General features: G+C 58.0%; 2 protein-coding genes across 2 annotated transcripts in view; one reads left to right on the forward strand and one right to left on the reverse strand.

Annotated features, from left to right (window-relative positions):
- Positions 1-6173: 6173 nt before the first annotated feature.
- ATP6V1B2 (ATPase H+ transporting V1 subunit B2) lies at positions 6174-14526 on the reverse strand. Its single transcript, XM_040087820.2, has 14 exons — positions 14418-14526; positions 12680-12735; positions 11873-11971; positions 11199-11292; positions 11030-11107; positions 10441-10580; positions 10235-10336; positions 9711-9808; positions 8906-9029; positions 8301-8451; positions 7350-7434; positions 7165-7270; positions 6537-6666; positions 6174-6450 (listed from the first exon to the last, which is right to left on the reverse strand). Exons 1-14 carry the CDS (start codon positions 14524-14526, stop codon positions 6314-6316), a joined length of 1509 nt encoding a protein of 502 aa, XP_039943754.1. The 3' UTR covers positions 6174-6313.
- A 3839-nt stretch (positions 14527-18365) lies between these two features.
- Positions 18366-20968, forward strand: part of SLC18A1 (solute carrier family 18 member A1) — a 77710-nt gene continuing 75107 nt past the window's right edge. The window contains exons 1-5 of the mRNA XM_040087614.1: positions 18366-18516; positions 19149-19557; positions 20084-20142; positions 20336-20419; positions 20600-20692. Of these exons, the coding sequence (XP_039943548.1) occupies positions 18366-18516; positions 19149-19557; positions 20084-20142; positions 20336-20419; positions 20600-20692 (796 nt within the window). The remainder of the gene's footprint in view (positions 18517-19148; positions 19558-20083; positions 20143-20335; positions 20420-20599; positions 20693-20968) is intronic.

A 20968-nucleotide genomic window follows, 5' to 3' on the forward strand; every position in this document is an offset into this window, starting at 1 on the left:
GCCGATGCGGCGGTGTCCCCCTGACCGGGGAGGGCACCAGCAGCGCCCGCTCTGTGGGGTGGGGACCCCTCCGTGCCAGTGCAATGATGTTTTTGCTGCAATTATTCACCCGCTGCCCCATCCCAGGGGTCCCGGGGTGGGAGGGCTCTCGCACGATCCCAACGCCGCCGACCCGGCCGTGCGAAATCCCGCGTCCCTCGCGCCATTCCCGCCCGGAAAGGCGACACACAGGAACCAGTCTGTGCCTTCTGCGCCCGGCCCTGAGCACCCCAAACACTGCCCCAGTTCTCCTGGCTGGGCCTGGCACTGCCCAGATGAGCCTGGTATTGCCCAGTCAGTCCTGGAACTGCCCAACCTGTCCTGGTACTGCCCAGCTGGGCCTGGTATTGCCCAGTCACTCCTGCCACTGCCCAGCTGAGCCTGGCACTGTCCCCTGGCACTGCCCAACCTATCCTGGCACTGCCCAGCTGGGCCTGGTATTGCCCAGTCACTCCTGGCACTGCCCGGGCACTCCTGGCACTGCCCAGTCACTCCTGGCACTGCCCGGTCACTCCTGGCACTGTCCAGTCACTCCTGGCACTGCCCAGCCTGTCCTGGCGCTGCCCGGGCACCCCTGGCACTGCCCAGTCACTCCTGGCACTGCCCAGCCTGTCCTGGCACTGTCCAGTCACTCCTGGCTCTATCCAGTCACTCCTGGCACTGCCCGGTCACTCCTGGCGCTGGCACAGCCGATCCCCACCCCTGGCCCGCTGGAAGAAGCCAGGCTCAGACCCCCGCGGGCGCTGCCCGGGCCCAAAGCCTTTGCCCAGCCCTGCCCAAGGATGTTCTGGCAAACGGAAGGATCAGGGAGGCGAGGCCGGGGCCGGTGCCGCGCGTCCCCCGAGGCGCAGCCCGGAGCCGGGGGAGCAGAGCCCCGCCCGAGCTCGCCCGGTCCCGGCAATTCCCCGCTCCTGCTGCCGCCGGTGGCACCGTCCCTGTCCCCGGCCGTGTCCCCCGGGCCCCGCGTCCCCCCAGCTCTGTGATGTGATCTCCAGAGGCCTCGCCGTGCTGCCTTTGCACAACTCCGCTGTGTGTGCCCGTCGCGTTCCAGGTGTGTCGCTCCAGGTGGGAGCCGCGGCCGCGCCCGGCCCCAGCCCCGACAGAGAATTATTTTTCTGCAGGTTTTCTTTTTTTTTTTTTTCCTTTTTGTATGTTCTTTCTGGTGACTGATGTAAACTACTGGTTAATTTTATGTTTTTATTTATAAATAAATTTTTTAAAACTTCCCCCGGCCTCTCCGGGCGCTCGGCGGCGGCGTTCAGGGGATTTTCTACGCCCGAGCCAGCAGAATTTATCACAGCCCACCAGAGGATCCCCTCCGGGGACATCCCTGCACCTGGCCCCGCTTTTCCCAGGCCGGAGTTATCTCTGCTCTGCAGCTGGGATAAGCCGAGCATGGAAAAGCAGGGATTGGGTTCTGGCGGATCAGGGAGGGTGGGATCATCCCTGCGGCCCCGCTCCCAGCCCGAGCCCCCCGGCCTCGCCCTCCTGCTCTGCGGGCGAGCCTGGTTTTCACCCTGAGCCATGCCTGAGCAGGCAGCTCCCAGTCCTGAGGAGATCCAGGGAAAACAATTCCCGAGGGAGATGGGAAGCGTGGCCGCTGCAACAAACCCGAGCTCGGGTTCGGACTGTTTCAGCTGTTTTGCTCCAAACCGAATCAAATCCACAAAAAACCCGAAAAACAGCGTGGGGGGAAGGCAAAGGGGGAGGTCGGGGAGCAGAAAATGAGGAAAACTCTCCAATTTCGGGGAACTCTGCTCGTTCTGCCGCTCCTGGCTGCAGCCACGGGGCAGGGGATGGATGTGGGCACCCCGAAGAGGCACCTGGCACCCGCTGCTGCTTTCCAGGGAAACCTTGGCCGCGCTCCCGCTGCCCCGGGAGCCAGGGAAGTTCATTTTCAGAGCTCGTTTATTTATAGTTCGCTTTGGAACTGCTGGGCAGGGAAGGGACGGAAAACGCCCGTGAGGGCTCCGTGCCCTGCGGGTCCCTGCTGTCACGGTCCCCTCGACCCCGGCTGGGGCTGCAGCCCACGAATCCGGCCCAGGGGAGCAGCCAGGAGAGCCCCGAGCTCCAGAATTCCCAGGGGACATCCCTGTCCTTCAGAGGTCACGGCGGAGCTGAGCAGCGCCAGGAGGAGCCAGGGCAGGTGCGGGAGGGAGAGCAGCATCCCTGAGGGCACAAACGCCTCGGGGAATTCTTAGGAATGCCCAGAGGATCCAAAACCCTCATCCCTGAAAACCCCAAATCCCAGCCCTGAGGGCCCTGGGCTGCTTCTCCCAAAAATCCCAGCCCTTTCCCACCAAACCCCTCCTGAAGCTGCGGCTGAGGAGGAGCTGAGCCAGGCTCGTCACGGCACAAAGCTGGCACGGGAGAGCACCAGGAGAGCTGCGACCCTGCTCCTGCAGCAGGAGCAGCAAGGCCGGGAAATCCCGGGGGAAAATCCCGGGGGAAAATCATCCTCTGGGGACAGCCAGAGCTCCCTCGGGCGGTTCCGGAACCACCCGGGCGGCACCGCAGGCTCAGGTTTTGGGGGGCAAACAGGAGAAGGAGCCCAGCTGGAGCATCCCCGGGCCCGGGGGGGGGGTCCCCGCTCTGCTCCAGCCCCGCTCCAGCTGCCGCAGGAGCGTTGGGATAATGAGCGCATGCAAATCAGCCCCGAGACGGGGAAAAGCCGATTTGCATCTCCGTTAAACGCGCCGGTGGCACGGCCGGCTGTGCGGAGGGCAGAGCCAGCCCCGAACCCGAACCCGAACCCGAACCCCAATCCAACCCCAAACCCAAACCCTCCGCGGCCCCGCCTGCTACTGAAAACCGAACGGAGCCACCTCGCGCTCGCAGGGCCGGGTTTGGTGCGAAAAAAGCCGGTTTTGATGTGCAAATGAGCCCCGGCAGCGCTGCCCACCAGCCTGGTGCTGGCCCTGCCTCGCATCTGCCACCGGGGGCACGGAGGGACCCTCCCCATCGCTCCCCTCCCCAGCCAGGGGACAGCTGGCGTGTGCCCGCGGCAGGGACCGGCTGCCATCCCCCGGCGAGGGGCTGAGCCCCCGGGCGCTGCTCGTTACTCATTATGGGATAATAATAATAATTAAAAAAAATCTGAATTAAAAAAGCAGCCGGCCTCGGAGGGTCCGGCGGCGGCAGCTGGGAGAGCAGCAGGGCCCTTTGAGGCGGTACCTGCTGTCCCCAGCCGGGACAGGGCCGTGCCAGGAGCTGTCACAGCGCTGCCAGGGACACGGGGACGGGCACAGCGCCTTTGTTCAGCACGGAGCAGCTCGGGGGGAAAACGCTGCGCTGAGCCCCGGGGGCGGCGGAGGGCGAACCAAAGCTGGGCTCCCAAAATTCCTGGGGCTGGCTGGGTCATTCCTGGGTTTACCCATTCCTGGTTTTGGCCAGGCCCCGGTTTGGTTTGGTCATTCCTGGGTTGGGTTTGGTCATTCCTGGGTTTACCCATTCCTGGTTTTGGCCAGTCCCAGGTTTGGTTTGGTCATTCCTGGGTTGGGTTTGGTCATTCCTGGGTTTACCCATTCCTGGTTTTGGCCAGTCCCAGGTTTGGTTTGGTCATTCCTGGGTTGGGTTTGGTCATTCCTGGGTCTTGCTCATTCGCGGTTTGGGTTTATTCATTCCCATATTTGCTCATTCCCAGTTTTGCCATTCCTGGGTCTGCTCCTTCCCCGGTTTGGTTTGGTCATTCCTGGGTTGGGTTTATTGATTCCTGGCTTTGGTTTGCCCAGTCCCAGGTTTAGTTTGGTCATTCCTGTGTTTGGTTTGCCCATTCCCGGGTTTGTTCATTCCCAGGTTTGGTTTGGTCATTTCTGGGTTGGGTTTATTGATTTCTGACTTTGCCCATTCCTGGGTTGGGTTTGGTCATTCCTGGGTCTTCCTCATTCGCGGTTTGGGTTTATTCATTCCCAGATTCGCTCATTCCCAGTTTTGCCATTCCTGGGTCTGCTCCTTCCCCGGTTTGGTTTGGTCATTCCTGTGCTTGGTTTGCCCATTCCCGGGTTTGTTCATTCCCAGGTTTGGTTTGGTCATTCCTGGGTTGGGTTTATTGATTCCTGGCTTTGCCCATTTCTGGCTTGGGTTTGGTCATTCCTGGGTTTACCCATTCCTGGTTTTGGCCAGTCCCAGGTTTGGTTTGGTCATCCCTGGGTTGGGTTTATTGATTCCTGGTTCTGCCCATTCCTAGGTTTTTCCAGTCCCAGGTTTAGTTTGGCCATTCCTGTTTGGTTTGCCCATTCCCGGGTTTGTTCACTCCCAGGTTTGGTTTGGTCATTCCTGGGTTGGGTTTATTGATTCCTGGTTTTGGTTTGCCCAGTCCCAGGTTTGGTTTGGTCATTCCTGGGTTGGGTTTATTGATTCCTGGTTTTGCCCACTCCTGGGTTTGGTTTGCCCAGTCCCGGGTTTGCTCATTCCTGGTTTTGCCATTCCTGGGTTTGTTTATTCCTGGTTTTGCCCATTCCCGTTTCCCAGGGCCCTGCGCCAGGCTCAGGCTGTCCCCACCTGGGCCAGGGTCTCTCCTCACACCCTGGGAGCTGCCCAGGGTCACTTTTCCCCCCCTCCCCACTGCTGATCAAACCCCAAATCTCCCCCAAAGCGGGACCTAAAGCTCCTTTTCCAGGAGTTTAAGGTTTCCAAAGCTCCCCCAGCTCCAACTGCCCGTGGAGAGGGAGGGATGTGAGGGCACAGGGATGTGAGGGCACAGGGATCACATTCCTGCACATTCCTGTAAATCCTTTCCCCGTGACTGCTCAGGCCGAAGGTCAGACCCTCCTCCTCCTCCTCAGCCACCAGCCCCAGGGACACTGGCTCCAGTTAATCCACGCTGGAGTTGCTCCACTCCCATTCCCGGGATCCCTGGAACACCCCAAGTGATTTTCCACCCCCAGCGTCGCCGCAGCTGCCGTCTGTTCAACACCTTCCATATTTAATTTATTTAGAGATTCTCTACATTAAAGTATTTTCATGCCAACGCTTCCGCCCTCCCGTCCCGACCTCGGGAACAGAAAGAAAAGAGACTTGGGCACAGCTTTGGGTGGAATGCACTGGAATAAAGTTGCTGTCGCAGCCACAGAGAACACGGAACGAACCAGAGAACTGCACACGGGGAGACGTCAGGGAAAGCTGGAATTAGCACATTCCAGTCATGTTAGCACCTTCCCAGACGGGCCTGAAGGCGTGCAGGGAGGTGCAACATGCTCTGCTGAGCCAGACCAGAGCTCAGACTACAGGGAAGCCTGGAAAAAGCATGGAATTGTGCCAGCAGCAGCAGCGGGCCCGGAGCCTCGGCTGAACCCATTGGAAAAGGAACAACACGGAATTGCCCAGCCAAGATCGCGGAGTTTGGGAATGCTGAGCTCAGGGCTGAGGCAAATCCGTGCCTGGAGTGCAAACCACAACAGCTGCAGCCACGGCACAGGCCCAGCACAGCTCGAGCAGGTTTGAAATATCCTCTCTCACGCCAAAAGCTGCCTTTTTCACTAACTCCTGCTGCCTGGTGCGGCACAGGCCCCGGTTCAAACGCCGAGCTCGCACCAGCACACCCGGGCCAGGTCCGAGGTTGGTTTTCACCTCTCAGGATCCCCTGCAGCAGCAGCACAAAGCCTGGAATCATCAACAGCTGCGCTGACACTTCTGAGCTCAGACCGAGCTGCTGCTTCCGTTTGGCATCTCCAGAATTCAACCAGAAAAAAACGGGTGAAGGAGGAAATTGACTCTGCAAACTTCAATTTAAAAGCCGTAATTCAGTAATTGAGCTTTACCCTGCTACTTTCAGGTAGCACCTCACTGGCCTTTGTCCTCTGAAAGGACCAGGACGTTTCCAGCTTTGCTGGTGGGGAAGTCCCCAGTGTCACCTCCCTCAGGATCCTCAGTTCACACAAACCTTCCAGAACAGTTAAAAACCAGCATTTTTCACCACGGAACGCTGTCCTGCAAGTCACCTTTCCTCTCTCATGTTTCCTAACCCACCGCCTGAAGATTTTGCAATTTCTGGTCACGCTCAGCCTCGCAAACCCCACAAAAGTCTCATTCCAAAGCCCAGACCTCGCGGTGGCTATTGCCCGTTTTTAGAGCTGGCCTAAACATCCTCCTGCAGACGCAGGCCGGGGGAGAAGGGATATTTTCCAAACTGCTCTCAGCGTGGGGAACACCGCCACGAGCATCACCTGCTGCTGGCTGGAGCCGGGAGGGCGACAGGGAAAAAAAAACACCAACACACGGGAAAAAAAAGGGAACCAAACCGGCGCCGCAGGGAGCGGGGGCACGGCGAGCCGGGCTAGTGCTTGGCATCCCGAGGGTAGAACTCGGCCAGCGTGCTCTGGGGGATCCTCTTGAGCATCTCCTTGGGGAAGATGCGGAGCAGCTGCCAGCCGATGTCCAGGGTCTCGTACACGGTGCGGTTCTCGTAGGGCCCTGCCGGGACAGGCACGAGGGGCTGCAGCGGCGCGGGCGACCCCCGGCCCCGGCCCTGCCCCGCTGGGAGCCGCTGCAATCCTTACCCTGAGCGATGAAGTTCTTCTCGAACTTCTGCAGGAACTCCAGGTACAGGAGATCGTCCGAGGTCAGCGCTTCCTCGCCCACCACGGCCTTCATGGCCTGCACGTCCTTGCCGATGGCGTAGCAGGCGTACTGCGAGGGCGGCGCCGCTTGACGGGGCCCTGGCTCGCCCCAGCCCAGCCCAGCCCAGCCCAGCCCGGCCAATCTGGGAATTCCAGCCCAGCCCTGCCCTCACAGCCAGGAGTTCCTGCCCCATGTCCCACCCAGCCCTGCCCTCTGGCAGTGGGAAGCCATTCCCTGTGTGCAGCCCCTCCAGCCCTTGTCCCCAGTCCCTCTCCAGCTCTCCTGGAGCCCTTTTAGGCCCTGGAAGGGGCTCTGAGCGCTCCTGGAGCCCTTTTAGGCCCTAGAAGGGGCTCTGAGCTCTCCCTGGAACCTTTCCCTTCTCCAGGTGAACATTCCCAGCTCAGCTGTTTCCTCCTCTCTAACCATCCACAATTCCTGTTCGAACCCCAAACCCCTCACTGAACACTCAGTGAAAGCAGCCTCAGGAACGTTCTGGATCCCAACTGATCCTGGCCTTTCCGGGCTGGGCAGCCGAAGTCCCCGTTCCCAGAGGGAATTCTGACCCACCAGCTGGTTGGACACGTCGGCGTGGTCCTTCCTGGTCATCCCCTCGCCGATGGCCGACTTCATCAGCCGGGACAGCGAGGGCAGGACATTGATGGGGGGGGTAAATCTGGGGGGGAAAAACACCCAGGAATTAACAGGAATCCTAAAAAAAGCTGGAATAACCCCGAGGGTTCCGTGAGGCACACACCTGCCTGTTGTGCAGCTGCCTGTCCACGTAGATCTGCCCCTCAGTGATGTACCCAGTCAAGTCAGGGATGGGATGAGTAATATCTGTGTGGGGGAAAAGAAAAAAAAGGAAATGGTTTGAAGGGTTTCAGTGCTTTTATTTCCATCTCGGCGCTGAGCTGCAGCTTGTTGTTGCCAGGTGACTTCAGCAATTATTCCCTCCACAAATCCCAAGTGCTCTTGGATTTGGGCTATGAACACCTTGGAGGCCTCAAAAGGGAAAAAAGCATTTTGATCAGAAGGCAGCCAAAACCTGGAGTATTCAGGAAACCTAAAGGCCACAGGATTCCTGCGTGTGCTGGAACCCTGGAGGCTGAGAATTTCGGGTTTTCTGTGTTAAAAGGTGCTGAGCCTCAGGCAGGCACCACATCTGACCTGAGGCCGTGGAACAGGCTCCCGAGATTGAGTGATGGCGCTGGGGATGTGGGGTTTGGAGAGAAATGTGTGGAAGACTCAGATTTAGGATTTTAGTACACAGCAATACATGTAGTCAAGATGGAGGATTTGGGTGCAGTCTGAGTCCTCCTTCTTCCTCCTTCTTCACGGGTTTGGGTGGGTTTTTTGGGGTGGTAATTGGGTGAAAAAGGTCTGTATTGTGGGCGGTCATTATTGGGTCAGAAATATAAATAATAAAGGTGTCACCTCATTATTGGGTAATTAGTGCTTAAATAACCTTGGAAAGAGACAGAGAGACTCCCTTCTACCTCCCTTTGTCTAACTTGCCAGTTAGAGCTCACAGCTGGTGAGCAGTCTGTAAACAGGTAAGAAATAATAAAAATCCAAACCCGGACTGGAAACCAACGTTTCCCGTGCATTACTCACCCTGACCTCACCAAGGAGAAAAAGAAACCAGAACTTTTAGTGCAGTGTGCCCCAGAGGGGGGGTTTGGAAGGCCCCTGGCCGCACTCACCGTCGTTGGGCATGGTGAGGATGGGGATCTGCGTGATGGAGCCGTTCCTGCCCTCCACGCGCCCGGCGCGCTCGTAGATGGTGGCCAGGTCGGTGTACATGTAGCCGGGGAAGCCACGGCGCCCAGGCACCTCCTCACGGGCTGCTGACACCTGGGACAGCCACCAAAACGCGCCCAAGGAGTCACACCCTGCCCAGGGAGATGCTGTGTGCCCCGGGGGTTAGCGCACTGGGCGCGTCAAGCACTCCTCAGGGGTTTGTCAGCACAGGACAAGGCAAATCCTTATCCAGAGGATATCCAGCTGCTGATTCACGGGATAATGGGGTGGTTTGGAAACTTAACTATCATCCAGCGCCACCCCTGCCATGGCAGGGACGCCTCCCACTGTCCCAGGGTGCTCCAAACCCCATCCACCATTTCCAGGCGTAGAACTGCCACGGAAACAAATCCCGGGCAATCGAGGATCGACTGAAACCCTCACTGGCTGCTCCCAACCATCCCAATGAACGTTAATCCCAACAGCTGGAGCAGCGGCTCCGCGCCTCACCTCAGCCCAGCCCCTCCTGCCAATAACCACGGTAATTAACGCCTTAACGAGCACGCACCTCTCGGAGAGCCTCGGCGTAGGAGCTCATGTCCGTCAGGATGACCAGCACGTGCTTCTCACACTGGTACGCCAGGAACTCGGCCGTGGTCAGGGCCAGGCGCGGCGTGATGATGCGCTCGATGCTGCAACACAGCGCAGCCCCCGCTCAGCACGGGCTGCCAGGGGCACCCGGGAGCACACGCAGCCTCCAGGCACCACCCGGAGCAGCGGCACTGCGGCTGGAGCTGCACTGGAACTGCGGCTGGAGCTGCACTGGAACTGCGGCTGGAGCTGCGCCCCCAGAACTGCGGCTGGAGCTGCACTGGAACTGCGGCTGGAGCTGCGCCCCCAGAACTGCGGCTGGAGCTGCGCCCCCAGAACTGCGGCTGGAGCCGCACTGGCATTGCAACTGGAGCTGCACTGGCACTGCAGCTGGAGCTGCGCTCCCAGAACCGTGGCTGGAGCTGCACTGGAATTGAGGCTGGAGCTGCGCCCCCAGAACTGCGGCTGGAGCTGCGCCAGCATTGCAGCCACAGCACTGGGATTTCAGCTGGAGCTGCACTGGGATTTCAGCTGGAGCTGCACTGGGATTTCAGCTGGAGCTGCACCTTTCCACCATTTCACCTCCAACTCCACCATCACCACCACTCCACCTGCAGCTCCACCAGGACCACACCCTGCACCACTCCACCTTGCAGCTCCAATTCACCTGCACCGCTGCACCTGCAGCGCTGCTGCCACAAACCCCACCCCACGTGGCACCTGCCCCCACAGCTGCTTTGCCATTCCTGGCTTTTCCCCGTGCCCAGGGAGCGCCCACTCACGTGGGGTCGTTGGCCAGGTTCAGGAACAGGCACACGTTGTCCATGGAGCCGTTCTCCTCGAAGTCTGACTTGAAGAACCGAGCGGTTTCCATGTTCACCTAAAGCACAGTTCCGGGTTGAACTCGGCACGTTTCGCATCCAATTAAGGGCTGGTGAGCTCATTAATAATCCACAGCAAAGATCTCCGTCCATCAGGCTCCTCTGCGCTCCCAGAGTGAGGAACCTGAGGAGCTCCAGGCTGGAGATCAAGGCTGAGATACTTTGCCCGGATCAGCCAGGCTTTGTAAGACTCCTGGAATGGTTTGGGAGTGAAGGGACCCCAAAATCCCCTCCAGTGCCACGGGCAGGGACACCTCCCACCTCCCCAGGGTGTTCCAAGCCTCATCCAACCTTGGACACTTCCAGGGATGGGGCAGCCTATTCCAGAGGCAATTCCAGCACTTTGCCCACCCTTTAACTCCACACACACAAAACCCGCTCAGGATCTCACGGATCCCCGCTTCCCCCCGGCACTGTGGGCTCACCCCCATGGCAGCAAAGACGATGGCAAAGTTCTCCTCGCTGTAATCCATCACATCCTTGGATTTCTTCACCAAGCCGGCCTGCCGACAGATCTGAGCCGCGATCTAGGCGAGAAACGTCCCAGGGTTTGCGTTCCGTGCTGCTCCACGGCCCAGAATTCAGCTCAGCTTTGACTCCCACCAGGTTCAGAGCAGCCCTGAGGCCTCACCTCGTTGTGGGGCAGCCCAGCAGCTGAGAAAATGGGGATTTTCTGGCCCCTGGCAATACTGTTCATGCCATCTATGGCTGAAATCCCGGTCTGGATCATCTCCTCCGGATAGATCCGGCACTGGGGGTTGATTGGCTGCCCTGTGGGATTTTTGGAGAGAACACAGTGTTACCCCCTGGACGTGCTGGGAGCTTTATCAAACTGGGTACAAACCCCACTGTGACACTGGCAAACCTTCAGGTCACACCCGAGCCTCTCAGACCCCTGAGGCTCCGGTGTTAAATGTTCCTCTCAGTGGTAAGAATGATTTTAAACCCTGACAGTTATCAGCATTTCACCTTTAGGTGTCGTAGAATTAAGCCTACAAATAATAAAGAGCAGCTTCCAAACATGGCAGAAAGTTTTCTGCTCCCTCATCTCCCCGCACCTGGGTAATTTAATTAGAATTTGATGACACACACATACACACTCAAAAATGAGATGAAGCTCCTCTCAAGTTAGAGCTTGTGTTTTAAACCAAATGTGTAAACTCAGAAAGGTGAAACACACCAGATTTGACTTTATTGAAAGAAAAGGATTAAGAACAAACCCATAATGTCCAGGAAATCCTCAGCCAAGACAATGGGGCCTCTGTCTATGGGCTTCCCTGATCCATTGAACACTCTGCCTGTAGGGGACAACAATAAAAATGGGAATTGCTGTGAAATCCAGTTCATTTTGGATAAATCTGCTGGTTACACACGCAGGTAGGCGCTCACCGAGCATGTCCTCCGAGACCGGGGTTCGCAGGATGTCCCCGGTGAACTCACAGGACGTTTTCTTGGCATCAATCCCTGAAGTGCCTTCAAACACCTGCAAACGCAGCAGGAAAAATCAGAACAAATCATAGCACACGAGGTTTGAGCTTCACAAAGCAACTCCTGAATGCTGCTTCACCTGCAGCCCCGGGGCACGAAGCAGGAAGGGACTGCAAGAGCTGGCAGAAAACACCAAAAACCCTGCTTTAAAAAAAAAATCCATGAATTTTATCATCAACAACCACCAAACCTGGTGCAACTCCTTTGACCTCAAGCGTTTCCCCCTGCCAAGTCCTTCAGACAAAATAACGTGAACAAGAAACAGCTTTTGAGGAGAAACACCAGCACCCATTGGCACAGGGCTGGAATCCAGAACTGCAAATTCCAGGGGATTCCTTTAATCCAGCGGGGTGGAAACAAATCCAGGGAGGACAGAAATATAAATCCAAGGAAAACAGAAATAAAAAATGTCACAGTGCACTATCAGAAATCTAAAATTACTGATGCCACCCGCCCTTGAACAAGCAGGCGATTCATTGTTTCTATTCAAAAAGAACACATCTCCAGACAGGTTTGATTCGGTTCGGGGCTCACCCTGATTAATAAATGATGGGAAAAGAGCCTCCAGCTCCTACCTGGACCACAGCTTTGGAGCCACTGACTTCCAGCACCTGCCCACTCCTCCTGGTGCCGTCGGGCAGGGTCAGGTGCACGATCTCGGCGTACCTGGGGAACTGAGGGAGGAGGGAGGCATCAAACTCCAGCCAGCAAACAAAGGCCACCAGCTCCAAGCCTGGAAACCACTCGGTTTTTATGGATAACTTTATGGCCAGAACCAAACTTCTTCCCAGGATATGAAACCTGCTTTTATAGGAATGAACAACATCTGCACGGTTGGAGCTGCCAGGATCAGTTCTAGCTCCAAACCGTGGCAGAAAGCCCCAGTGAAGCCTCTGACAAGAAGAAAAACCTGCAGCAGCTCTGGCCTTTAAGAGCAGCCTGAGAAGAAGCCAGGAGCGTGCACAGCTTCCTCTTCCAGAGCACTGATGTGGAATCAGGAAGGTCAGGAACAAAGCAGGCAGGTTCCTTCCAACAGGGAATTATTTATCAAAGCAGGCAGGTTCCATTCAGCTGGGAATTATTTAATCAAAGCAGGCAGGTTCCATTCAGCTGAGAATTATTCAATCAAAGCAGACAGGTCCCTTCCAGCTGGGAATTTAACCAGCGTTCCAGGGGTTTGGTAACACTCAAACTCTGCATCCTTTCTTTCCTCAACAGCTCTCCCTTTCCTCCAGCCTTAAGAGGAATTCCCACACTTATCCCAGCAGTCAGAAATGTGTCAAAATCGCTCTGGGGGATTTCCCAGCAGTCAGGATTTCACCTTTCCCAGCTTTTGCTGTAACCTTTCCCTCCAAAAGCTTTGTGCACAGCTGAGAATTTACCTTGACCTGGTCCAGGATAACCAGGGGCCCGTTCACACCCGACACGGTTTTGTAAGCTGTGAAAAAACCACAAGGCACGGGTCAAGCACTTCCTCAGGAATGTCCCACATCCCCTTTTCCCAGCTCACTCCTACCACCAGGCTCAGATTTGGGGACTGACTTCTGTTCATCAGGAACCCCACAAGAAGGATTAGGGGCAGGATGGGGTGTCCAGCGTTTCTCCTGCTCCCAGGAGGTGACACTGACGGGATCCCGGTGTTTTCTCCTCCCTGACAGGAATTCCCTGCTCAGGCTGGAGGGGCCTTGGAGCCCCCAGGACAGCAGAAAGCATCCCCACGGCAGGTGTGGCACTGGATGGGCGTTAAATCCCTTCCAACCCCAGCCATTCCATGATTCTGTGGATTCTCCATGAATCCAAGCGAGGATTTTGCCGCCAGCTCAGGGAAAAAGTATCACTTGACCCCCAGCTGGAGGAAATCCTGAGTCAGAGCTCCCTCAGGGTCACGAGGAGCAGCCAGGGCTGTTCCTCACCAGGAACAGGAGGGGAAACGGGAGAGTGGGGCCATCCAGAACCCAGCCAGGATCACGGATTCCAGCAGCACCAGGGAATCACCAGAGCCACCCCAGGCCTGGCAGCTCCCCAGGCGCTGCCTGCACTGTCAACAGCTCCGTGTTTACCCTGCAATCAAACAGCTCAAACTGTTGCAATGTCAGACCTTAACGAGCAATGATCAAAGTGCCCCGGGCTCAGGGGAGCTGGGTTAAACTCAGCTCCTCAGGTTCACTCCTGAAATCCTTCTGAACAACCCGAGACAGAACGCTGGCCCTTCATTCCTGCTGATCTGCTCCTGCGCCCGGGGCAGGGAGAGGCACCCAGGAGAGGAATCAGCCTGAGGGTTTGGATCAGCCCAGAGCCCCCCAGGGTTTAAATCAGCTCAGAGACCCTCGAGGGACTGAATCAGCTCAGAGACCCCTGAAGGTTTAAATCAGCTCAGAGCCCCTCGAGGGACTGAATCAGCTCAGAGGCCACGGAAAACCTGACCCTGACTGAGGCACCACCCCGTGACTGTCTCATGAGCGCTCCTTCCTCAATCATTCTCCCAAGCAGCTCCAAAAGCAACCTGGAACATTTGCCATCCCCAGCTTGATGCCAGCTCAGGGAAAAGCCGGAATCCACATGGAAAATCCTGGGGTCACCTTGGCTCCAACAGGAGCCTCTGCTGCAGAGTAAAGCTCTGGAATTACAGCGCTGGATTTGCTTCCACACCTGATTGGTATTTCCAAAGGATTCATAATCCAGCAGCTGCCAGGCAGCACCTTGCAGGTCCTGCTGTTATTCAGGGCATAGGAAAAGACATTTTATGTAATTGCTGCCAGAAAAAAAACACCTTCACACACTCTGATTTCTCCTCACTGCACTGCCACAAAGGCATTTCACCAAGGCCCTACATTTCCCCTTTTTTCAGCCCATTTCTCAATTCAGTGTTCCAGAACAGGCTCCACCATTGCCAGTTCCCGGTACTAACCCCGGCTTTTCAGAAAAGCCACGGGACTGGCCGTGTCACCAGCGGGCTGCGCTGCCCAATTCCCCGGCTCCCTGAGTTAATTACGGTGCTTAATTACAGCCCGAGCCTAGCGCTGCGGTCTGCCCACGCGCGGGGCTGCGGCCGCCGGGCCGGGCCGGGCCGATCCCCCTTCCCCGCAGCCCCCCGGGTCCCCCCGCGGGCCCCGCACTCACTGAGGCGCGGCTGGGACAGGAAGTCTCGGGTCAGCGCCGCCGCCTGCTCGCGGGGCCCGCCGGGCCCGGCGCCGTTCACGGCCCCGCGCAGCGCCCGCACCGCCGCCATGTTGGACCGGCTGCTGAGGGGGCGGCCGCGCATGTGCTGTTATACAGCGGGCAGGAACACGCCCGGGCACGCACGGGGCACGCACGGGGCACGCCCAGGCACGCACGGGACATGCCCAGGCACGCACGGGACATGCCCGGGCACGCCCAGGCACGCACGGGACACGCCCAGTGACGCACGGGACACGCCCAGTGACGCACGGGACACGCCCACCGGCGGCGAGGGGCGGGGCCGGAGCTGTCCCAGGTTCTGAGAGGGGAAAATGGAAAACGGAAAATGAAAAATGGAAAATGAAAAACGGAAAACGGAACAGGAACAGGAAGGAAAGGGGTCAATGGCTAAGAATAAAAAACTTCGAAAAGTCAAAGGGGGAAAGTTATGAGGAGAAAGGGCAAGAGAAAAAAGGAAGAGGAAAATAAGGCAAAGGAAAGGAGAAAAATTAAAAGAGAAAAGGATTAAAGTAATGAGAGATGGGAAAATAGAGAAAAAGAAGGAGGAAAAGGAAAAGGAAGGAAAAGGGAAAGAAAGCGAGAAAGGCGGAGCAGCGAGCCAGAAGGGATCGGGGTTTTAAATCAACCCCCTTCCTCCTGCTGGCTCAGAACTGGAAATATTTGGGAAAAAGCTCTGCAGAGAGATCGGGGTGATTCCGCGCTGACTGCGGGAGCAACGAAGAGGAGGGAAAATAAACCTCCCTAGGATGGAGCAGACTGAATAGAAAATTCCACAAAAAGGATTAAAATAATAAAACAAAGGGGGGGAAAGAGACAGAAGGGGAAGGTGTCCAGCTGCTGAAGGAGATTTCGGATCCCGGCCCGGCGCGGCAGCTCCGGGCTCCGGCAGCAGATGGTGCTGCTGCACCGCTCATGTCCCGCCGCGGCTCCAGGCGCCGGGAATGCCGTTTCCAGCCCCGGCCGCTCAATTCTCCGCTCCTGAAATCCATCCAGAGGCCTCAACCGCCGCTCTAATGCTCGCCCAGGGAATTCCCGGGCAGGATGTTCTCATCTGCCGTTATCGGCGATGGGTTTGGGGCCGGGCAGGAGGCAGATAAATGATCCCAGAGGCAGATTTATGTGCCAGCGGAGGAAAGGTGAATGTGTTTAGGATTTATTCCCTCTCCCCGCAGTAAATCTCCGTGTTCTGGATGAAGGATGGCGCCGGTTTGGGGTTTAAAAGGGAAATCACGGAGCCAAGTGTCGGAAGTTTAGGAAAACAGAAATGATGGAAGGAAAGGGAGAGCCCCAGGCGCGGGGGGATTTTCCATCCAGCTCTGCCCGGGAGGAGCCAGCCCAGCCAGGGAATATCCCCTTGTCCCTGGCGGCAGGATAACAGCACCGGGAAAAGCCACGGAGAGCAGGAGGCAGAGCTGAGGCGAGGAGGGGATTGGTGTTGGTCCCAACATCCCTCAGAGCTCCAGAATCCTGGGCCAGGTGTCCTGATCCGGGCAGGAATCCTGGTGCTCCAAAATCCCAGTGCTCCAAAATTCCGGTGCTCTGGAATCCCAGTGCTCCACAATCCCAAAGTTCCAAAATCACAGTGCTCCAATTTCCCAGAGCTCCAAAATCACAGTGCTCCAAAATCCCAGAGCTCCAAAATTCTGGGCCAGGTTTCCTGATCCAGGCAGGAATCCCAGTACTCTGAAATCCCACTTCTCCAAAATCCCACAGCTCCAAAATCCCGGTCCAGGTGCCCCAGTCCTGGCAGGAATCCCGGAGCTCTGAAATCCCAGGCCAGGTACCCCGGTCCAGGCAGGAATCCCAGTACTCTGAAATCCCACTTCTCCAAAATCCCACAGCTCCAAAATCCCAGGCCAGGTGCCCCGGTCCAAGCAGGAATCCCGGAGCTCCAAAATCCCAGGCCAGGTGCCCCGATCCAGGCAGGAATCCCGGAGCTCTGAAATCCCGGTCCAGGTGCCCCGATCCTGGCAGGAATCCCGGAGCTCTGAAATCCCGGTCCAGGTGCCCCGGTCCAGGCAGGAATCCCGGAGCTCTGAAATCCCGGTCCAGGTGCCCCGGTCCAGGCAGGAATCCCGGAGCTCTGAAATCCCGGTCCAGGTGCCCCGGTCCTGGCAGGAATCCCTGTTGTCGAGGAGGGATGAGCCCTGCTGGAAGCCGGGAGTGAGGACAATCATTCCTGCCCCCCGGCCGCCCTCAGCCCACCCCTGCTGACGCAGGGACAGCTCCAGGACACCCGTGTGAGGTTCCAATGAAAGCTGCAGGGAGCAGGGACACTCCTCTCCTTCCCTCTCCTTCCCTCTCCTCTCCTGATAAGCGGGAATCGTAAATCCCGGGGGAGCGGAGCTCAGCCAGGCGGCAGCAGCGGCTCCACGCTCCCAGATGGGTGCCGGGGTAAGGAACACGGGGCAGAGAAAGGGGACAGGCTTCGTGCTGGACAGGTTAAACTACGTGTCTTTACTGCCTCTGCTTTCTCCATCTTAAATTTATTAATATTGCTGTTCTTTCGCGTTAATTCCGGTTGTTGGCATTCCCGGCCCTGTCCTCCACCTCCCCAGGATGACAGAGCACTGGGAGTGTTTGCTTTTTGTAATTAAAACCCGACAAGTCCCATCGCCTGGGATTTTGGGAAAGGCCGGGATTATCGGGAAGAGGCAGAGCTCGGGCTCAGCTCCATCCATTTTGCTGCTCAGTCCCCAAGAGCTGGGGGATTCCACGGTCCATTGGTCAGTTTAATGTGAATTTCGGAGGGATTTTTTGGGAGTGATGTGGGATTCAGTGGTCCATTGGTCAGTTTAATGTGAATTTCGGAGGGATTTTTTGGGAGTGATGTGGGATTCAGCGGTCCATTGGTCAGTTTAATGTGAATTTCGGAGGGATTTTTTGGGAGTGATGTGGGATTCAGTGGTCCATTGGTCAGTTTAATGTGAATTTCGGAGGGATTTTTTGGGAGTGATGTGGGATTCAGTGGTCCATTGGTCAGTTTAATGTGAATCCTGGAGGGATTTTTTGGGAGCGATGTTTCCTTGTAAGCCCTGATCTCAAAGCCATCTGTGAGGCTCTGAGGAGCCCTGCCTGGCCCTGACATTCCAATCAGGAAAGACACGGAAGGTAAATGAGTTTCCTTTGAGGCACAATCGAATCCCTGAAGAACAAACAGGGAGTAAAAGATGTCGAGATTACCTCGGATGAGCTGAGGCTTGATCTGTGCTCGGAGTCTCCAGGAGGAGACTTAAACAATGCCTTGAAGCAGGTACAAGATGTCTCGGGAGAGTGGGAATGATGGGGGAAGGCTCCAGCTGGGAATTTAAAAGCAGGATTGATGGAAATGGCCTTTGATAGCGGAGCTGGCGGGGGGGAAAGATCACAGATCCCGGGAAAAGCACCCAGCTCTTGGGGACAGCACCCAGACTTTGAGAAGAGCATCCAGACCCCGTGAAACAGCACCCAGATCCTGGGAAAAATGTACAGATCCTGGGAAAAGCACCCAGACTATAGGGAACGGAACTCAGCTCCTGGGAAAAGCTCCCAGATCCCATTAAAAAAACACATAAAAAACCACTCAGCTCCTGGAAAAAGCAGCCAGATCCTGTAACTCCCAGCTGCTGGGGACAGCACAGGGATCCCGGGAATGTCCCCCAGCTGCTGGGACACACCGAGCGACCCCCGGAGTTGCTTTCCCAAGGGAGAAGACATGACCTGCAGGAGGTTTAACCTGGAATGTTCTCTTGGCAGGTTTTTGGAGGCCTTGAGCTCTGAGCTCAGGGGCCTGCAGGAGCCTGGCCGAGCTCTGGGGCCCTGGCCGTGTCCCCAGCCGTGTCCCCAGCTGTGTCCCCAGCCGTGTCCCCAGCCGTGTCCCCAGCCGTGTCCCCAGCCGTGTCCCCGGCCATGTCCCCAGCCGTGTCCCCAGCCGTGTCCCCAGCCGTGTCCCCGGCCGTGTCCCAGCACTGGCTGGCGGCGGGCAGGGCCTCGCCCAGGCTGGTGCTGGTGGTGGTGTTCGTGGCGCTGCTGCTGGACAACATCCTGCTCACCGTAGTGGGTACGGGGCTGCGGCTGCCCGGGGCACTGCGGGTCGTGGGGTGCACTGCGGGGTCCTGTGGGGCTGCCTGGGCCTGCAGGGTGGGGTTCTCTGGGGGCACAGTGTGGGGTTCTTTGGGGTGGTCTCATGGGTACAATGTGGGGTTCTTTGGGTTGGTCTCAGGGGTGCGGTGTGGGGATCTTTGGGGCTGTTTCACAGGTACAATGTGGGGTTCTTTGGGGTGGTCTCACAGGTACAATGTGGGGTTCTTTGGGGTGGTCTCAGGGGTGCAGTGCAGGGTTCTTTGAGGTGGTCTCACAGGTACAATGTGGGGTTTTTTGGGGCTGCTCAGGGGTGCAGTGTGGGGTTCTTTGGGGCTGTTTCACAGGTACAGTATGGGGTTCTTTGGGGTGGTCTCATGGGTACAATGTGGGGTTCTTTGGGGTGGTCTCAGGGGTGCAGTGCGGGGATCTTCGGGGCTGCCACTGTGGGGTCCTTTGGGGACACAGCGTGGGGCTCTTCAGGGCTGCCCCGGGTACCTGACTCCATCGATCCCTGGGCGATGCCAGGGGGTCCCTGCTCAGGTGACCTTCCAGAACCCCTCACCTGGCCAGGAAAACCCCTCACAGATCCCCTCCCCGGCTCTCTTCCAGTACCCATCGTCCCCACCTTCCTCTACACGACGGAGTACGAAGCTGCCAACGGCTCCGCGAGCCCAGCCCTGCCCGAACCGACTCCGGCAGCCCCGAGGGCTCCTCCTTTCTCCTCGCTGCTCTCCTACTTTGACAACACCACCGTGCCCGTTCGGGGCTTCACCGGCGCCGCGGAGCCGCTGAACGGGACGGGGAGCAGCCCCCCGGGACACCCCCCGAGCAGCCCCCCGGGACACCCCCCGAGCAGCCCCCCAGGACACACCCCCAGGGCACCCCCAGCCCCAGCCAGGAGCTGCCTGCAGGGTGGGGAGTTCCTGGCCCAGGAGAACACCCGAGTGGGGCTGCTCTTCGCCTCCAAGGCTCTGGTCCAGCTGCTGGTGAACCCCTGGGTGGGTCTGCTGACCAACAGGTAGGTCAGAGCCCGGGGGTTCCTGCAACTCCGTGCGATCCCTCGGCTCCTGCCTGCTGCTGGAATCACCAGGAGCCGAGGAATTGCAGGGATTGACGGGAGGGAAACAGCAAGAGGTAAAATACATCCATCCAAATGGCAGAGATTTTACCTTTCCTAACAGCCTGCACACGGCTCGTGAGTTTATGTCCCAGCATAAAGCTCACTGATGCTCTCCTCAGGTGCTGGCAGCTGCTGTGTAAAACCAGCAGCCATGGAATAAACAAACACAGCCCGCTGCGGATGGATGAAATGTTATTTTCAGGTTTTCTTTCTCTCCGGCAGACACGGAGCTGTGCTGGGGTGGGGAGCAGAGCTGTGTCCCTGCCGGGGCTCTGCAGAGTTTTTGGGGGGCACTGGGGGTCCCTCTGAGCAGCACTTGTGGGCACATCACCCCCTCAGGAGCCACTTGCCAGCCCACAATCATTCCCAGGGGGGAATGAGGAGCCCTCCTGAGCTGAGGCCTCTTTTTTTTTCCCCATTCCAGGATCGGCTACCACATCCCCATGTTCCTGGGCTTCACCATCATGTTCCTCTCCACAGTCAGTGAGTATCGCCCTCCTCACCCTGTGCAGCACAGGATCACCTGCTCCTCGTGACAAAGGACAGAGCAGAGCCCCCAGGCCCAGGAAAGGGTGACAAGGACGATCTGTCTGCCCTCTCACCCCTTCCGGTGCCAGCCGGGGCCAGCCTTGCCCTCTGCTGCGGGTTTGAACCCAGCTCTCCCCTCCCTCTGCAGTGTTTGCTTTCTCAGGCACCTACACCCTGCTGTTCATCGCCAGAGCCCTCCAGGGCGTCGGCTCCTCCTTCTCCTCGGTGGCAGGTGAAGGTTTTGGCCACACCTCAGTACCTGCATCAGCTCCCCTTGGCTGGGTTATCCTCCTCCTCCTCACTGCACCCACCCCCAGCCAGGCAGCAGCTGAACCCCTCAAACCCCAGCTGCTTCCAGAGAGGAGCCCCCCAGAGCCAGCCAGGCTGAGGTGGGCTCTGTCTGTGCCCCCAGGCCTGGGGCTGCTGGCCAGCGTGTACCCCGACGACTCGGAGAGGGGCAGCGCCATGGGGATCGCGCTGGGGGGCCTGGCCTTGGGAGTGCTGAGTAAGGAGCCCCCCGTTCCCAACGGGACACGGCCACAGCTTCTGCTCTGCCTGCAATCCCACCTGCCCGGGCGGGCACGCCAGGGGCTGGGTGCTCCCCTCCGTGGGCTGGGTGCTCCCTTCCGTGGGCTGGGTGCTCCATTCCGTGGGATGGGTGCTCCTCTCCATGGGCTGGGTGCTCCCCTCCATGGGCTGGGTGCTCCCCTCCGTGGGCTGGGTGCTCCCCTCCGTGGGCTGGTTGCTCCCCTCCATGGGCTGGGTGCTCCCCTCCGTGGGC

This window comes from Hirundo rustica, chromosome 28 (assembly GCF_015227805.2).
Source record: "Hirundo rustica isolate bHirRus1 chromosome 28, bHirRus1.pri.v3, whole genome shotgun sequence".
Classification (NCBI taxonomy): Eukaryota; Metazoa; Chordata; class Aves; order Passeriformes; family Hirundinidae; genus Hirundo; species Hirundo rustica.

What these genes read in the sequence shown, in the direction of transcription:
- ATP6V1B2 (XM_040087820.2), bottom strand. Translation starts at nt 14,526, where the DNA reads ATGGCGGCGGTGCGGGCGCTGCGCGGGGCCGTGAACGGCGCCGGGCCC. An exon ending in GCTCCAAAGCTGTGGTCCAG is followed by an intron (nt 11,293 to 11,872) that starts GTAGGAGCTGGA and finishes CTGCGTTTGCAG; the next exon opens with GTGTTTGAAGGCACTTCAGG. An exon ending in TCGTCTTTGCTGCCATGGGG is followed by an intron (nt 9,809 to 10,234) that starts GTGAGCCCACAG and finishes ACTGTGCTTTAG; the next exon opens with GTGAACATGGAAACCGCTCG.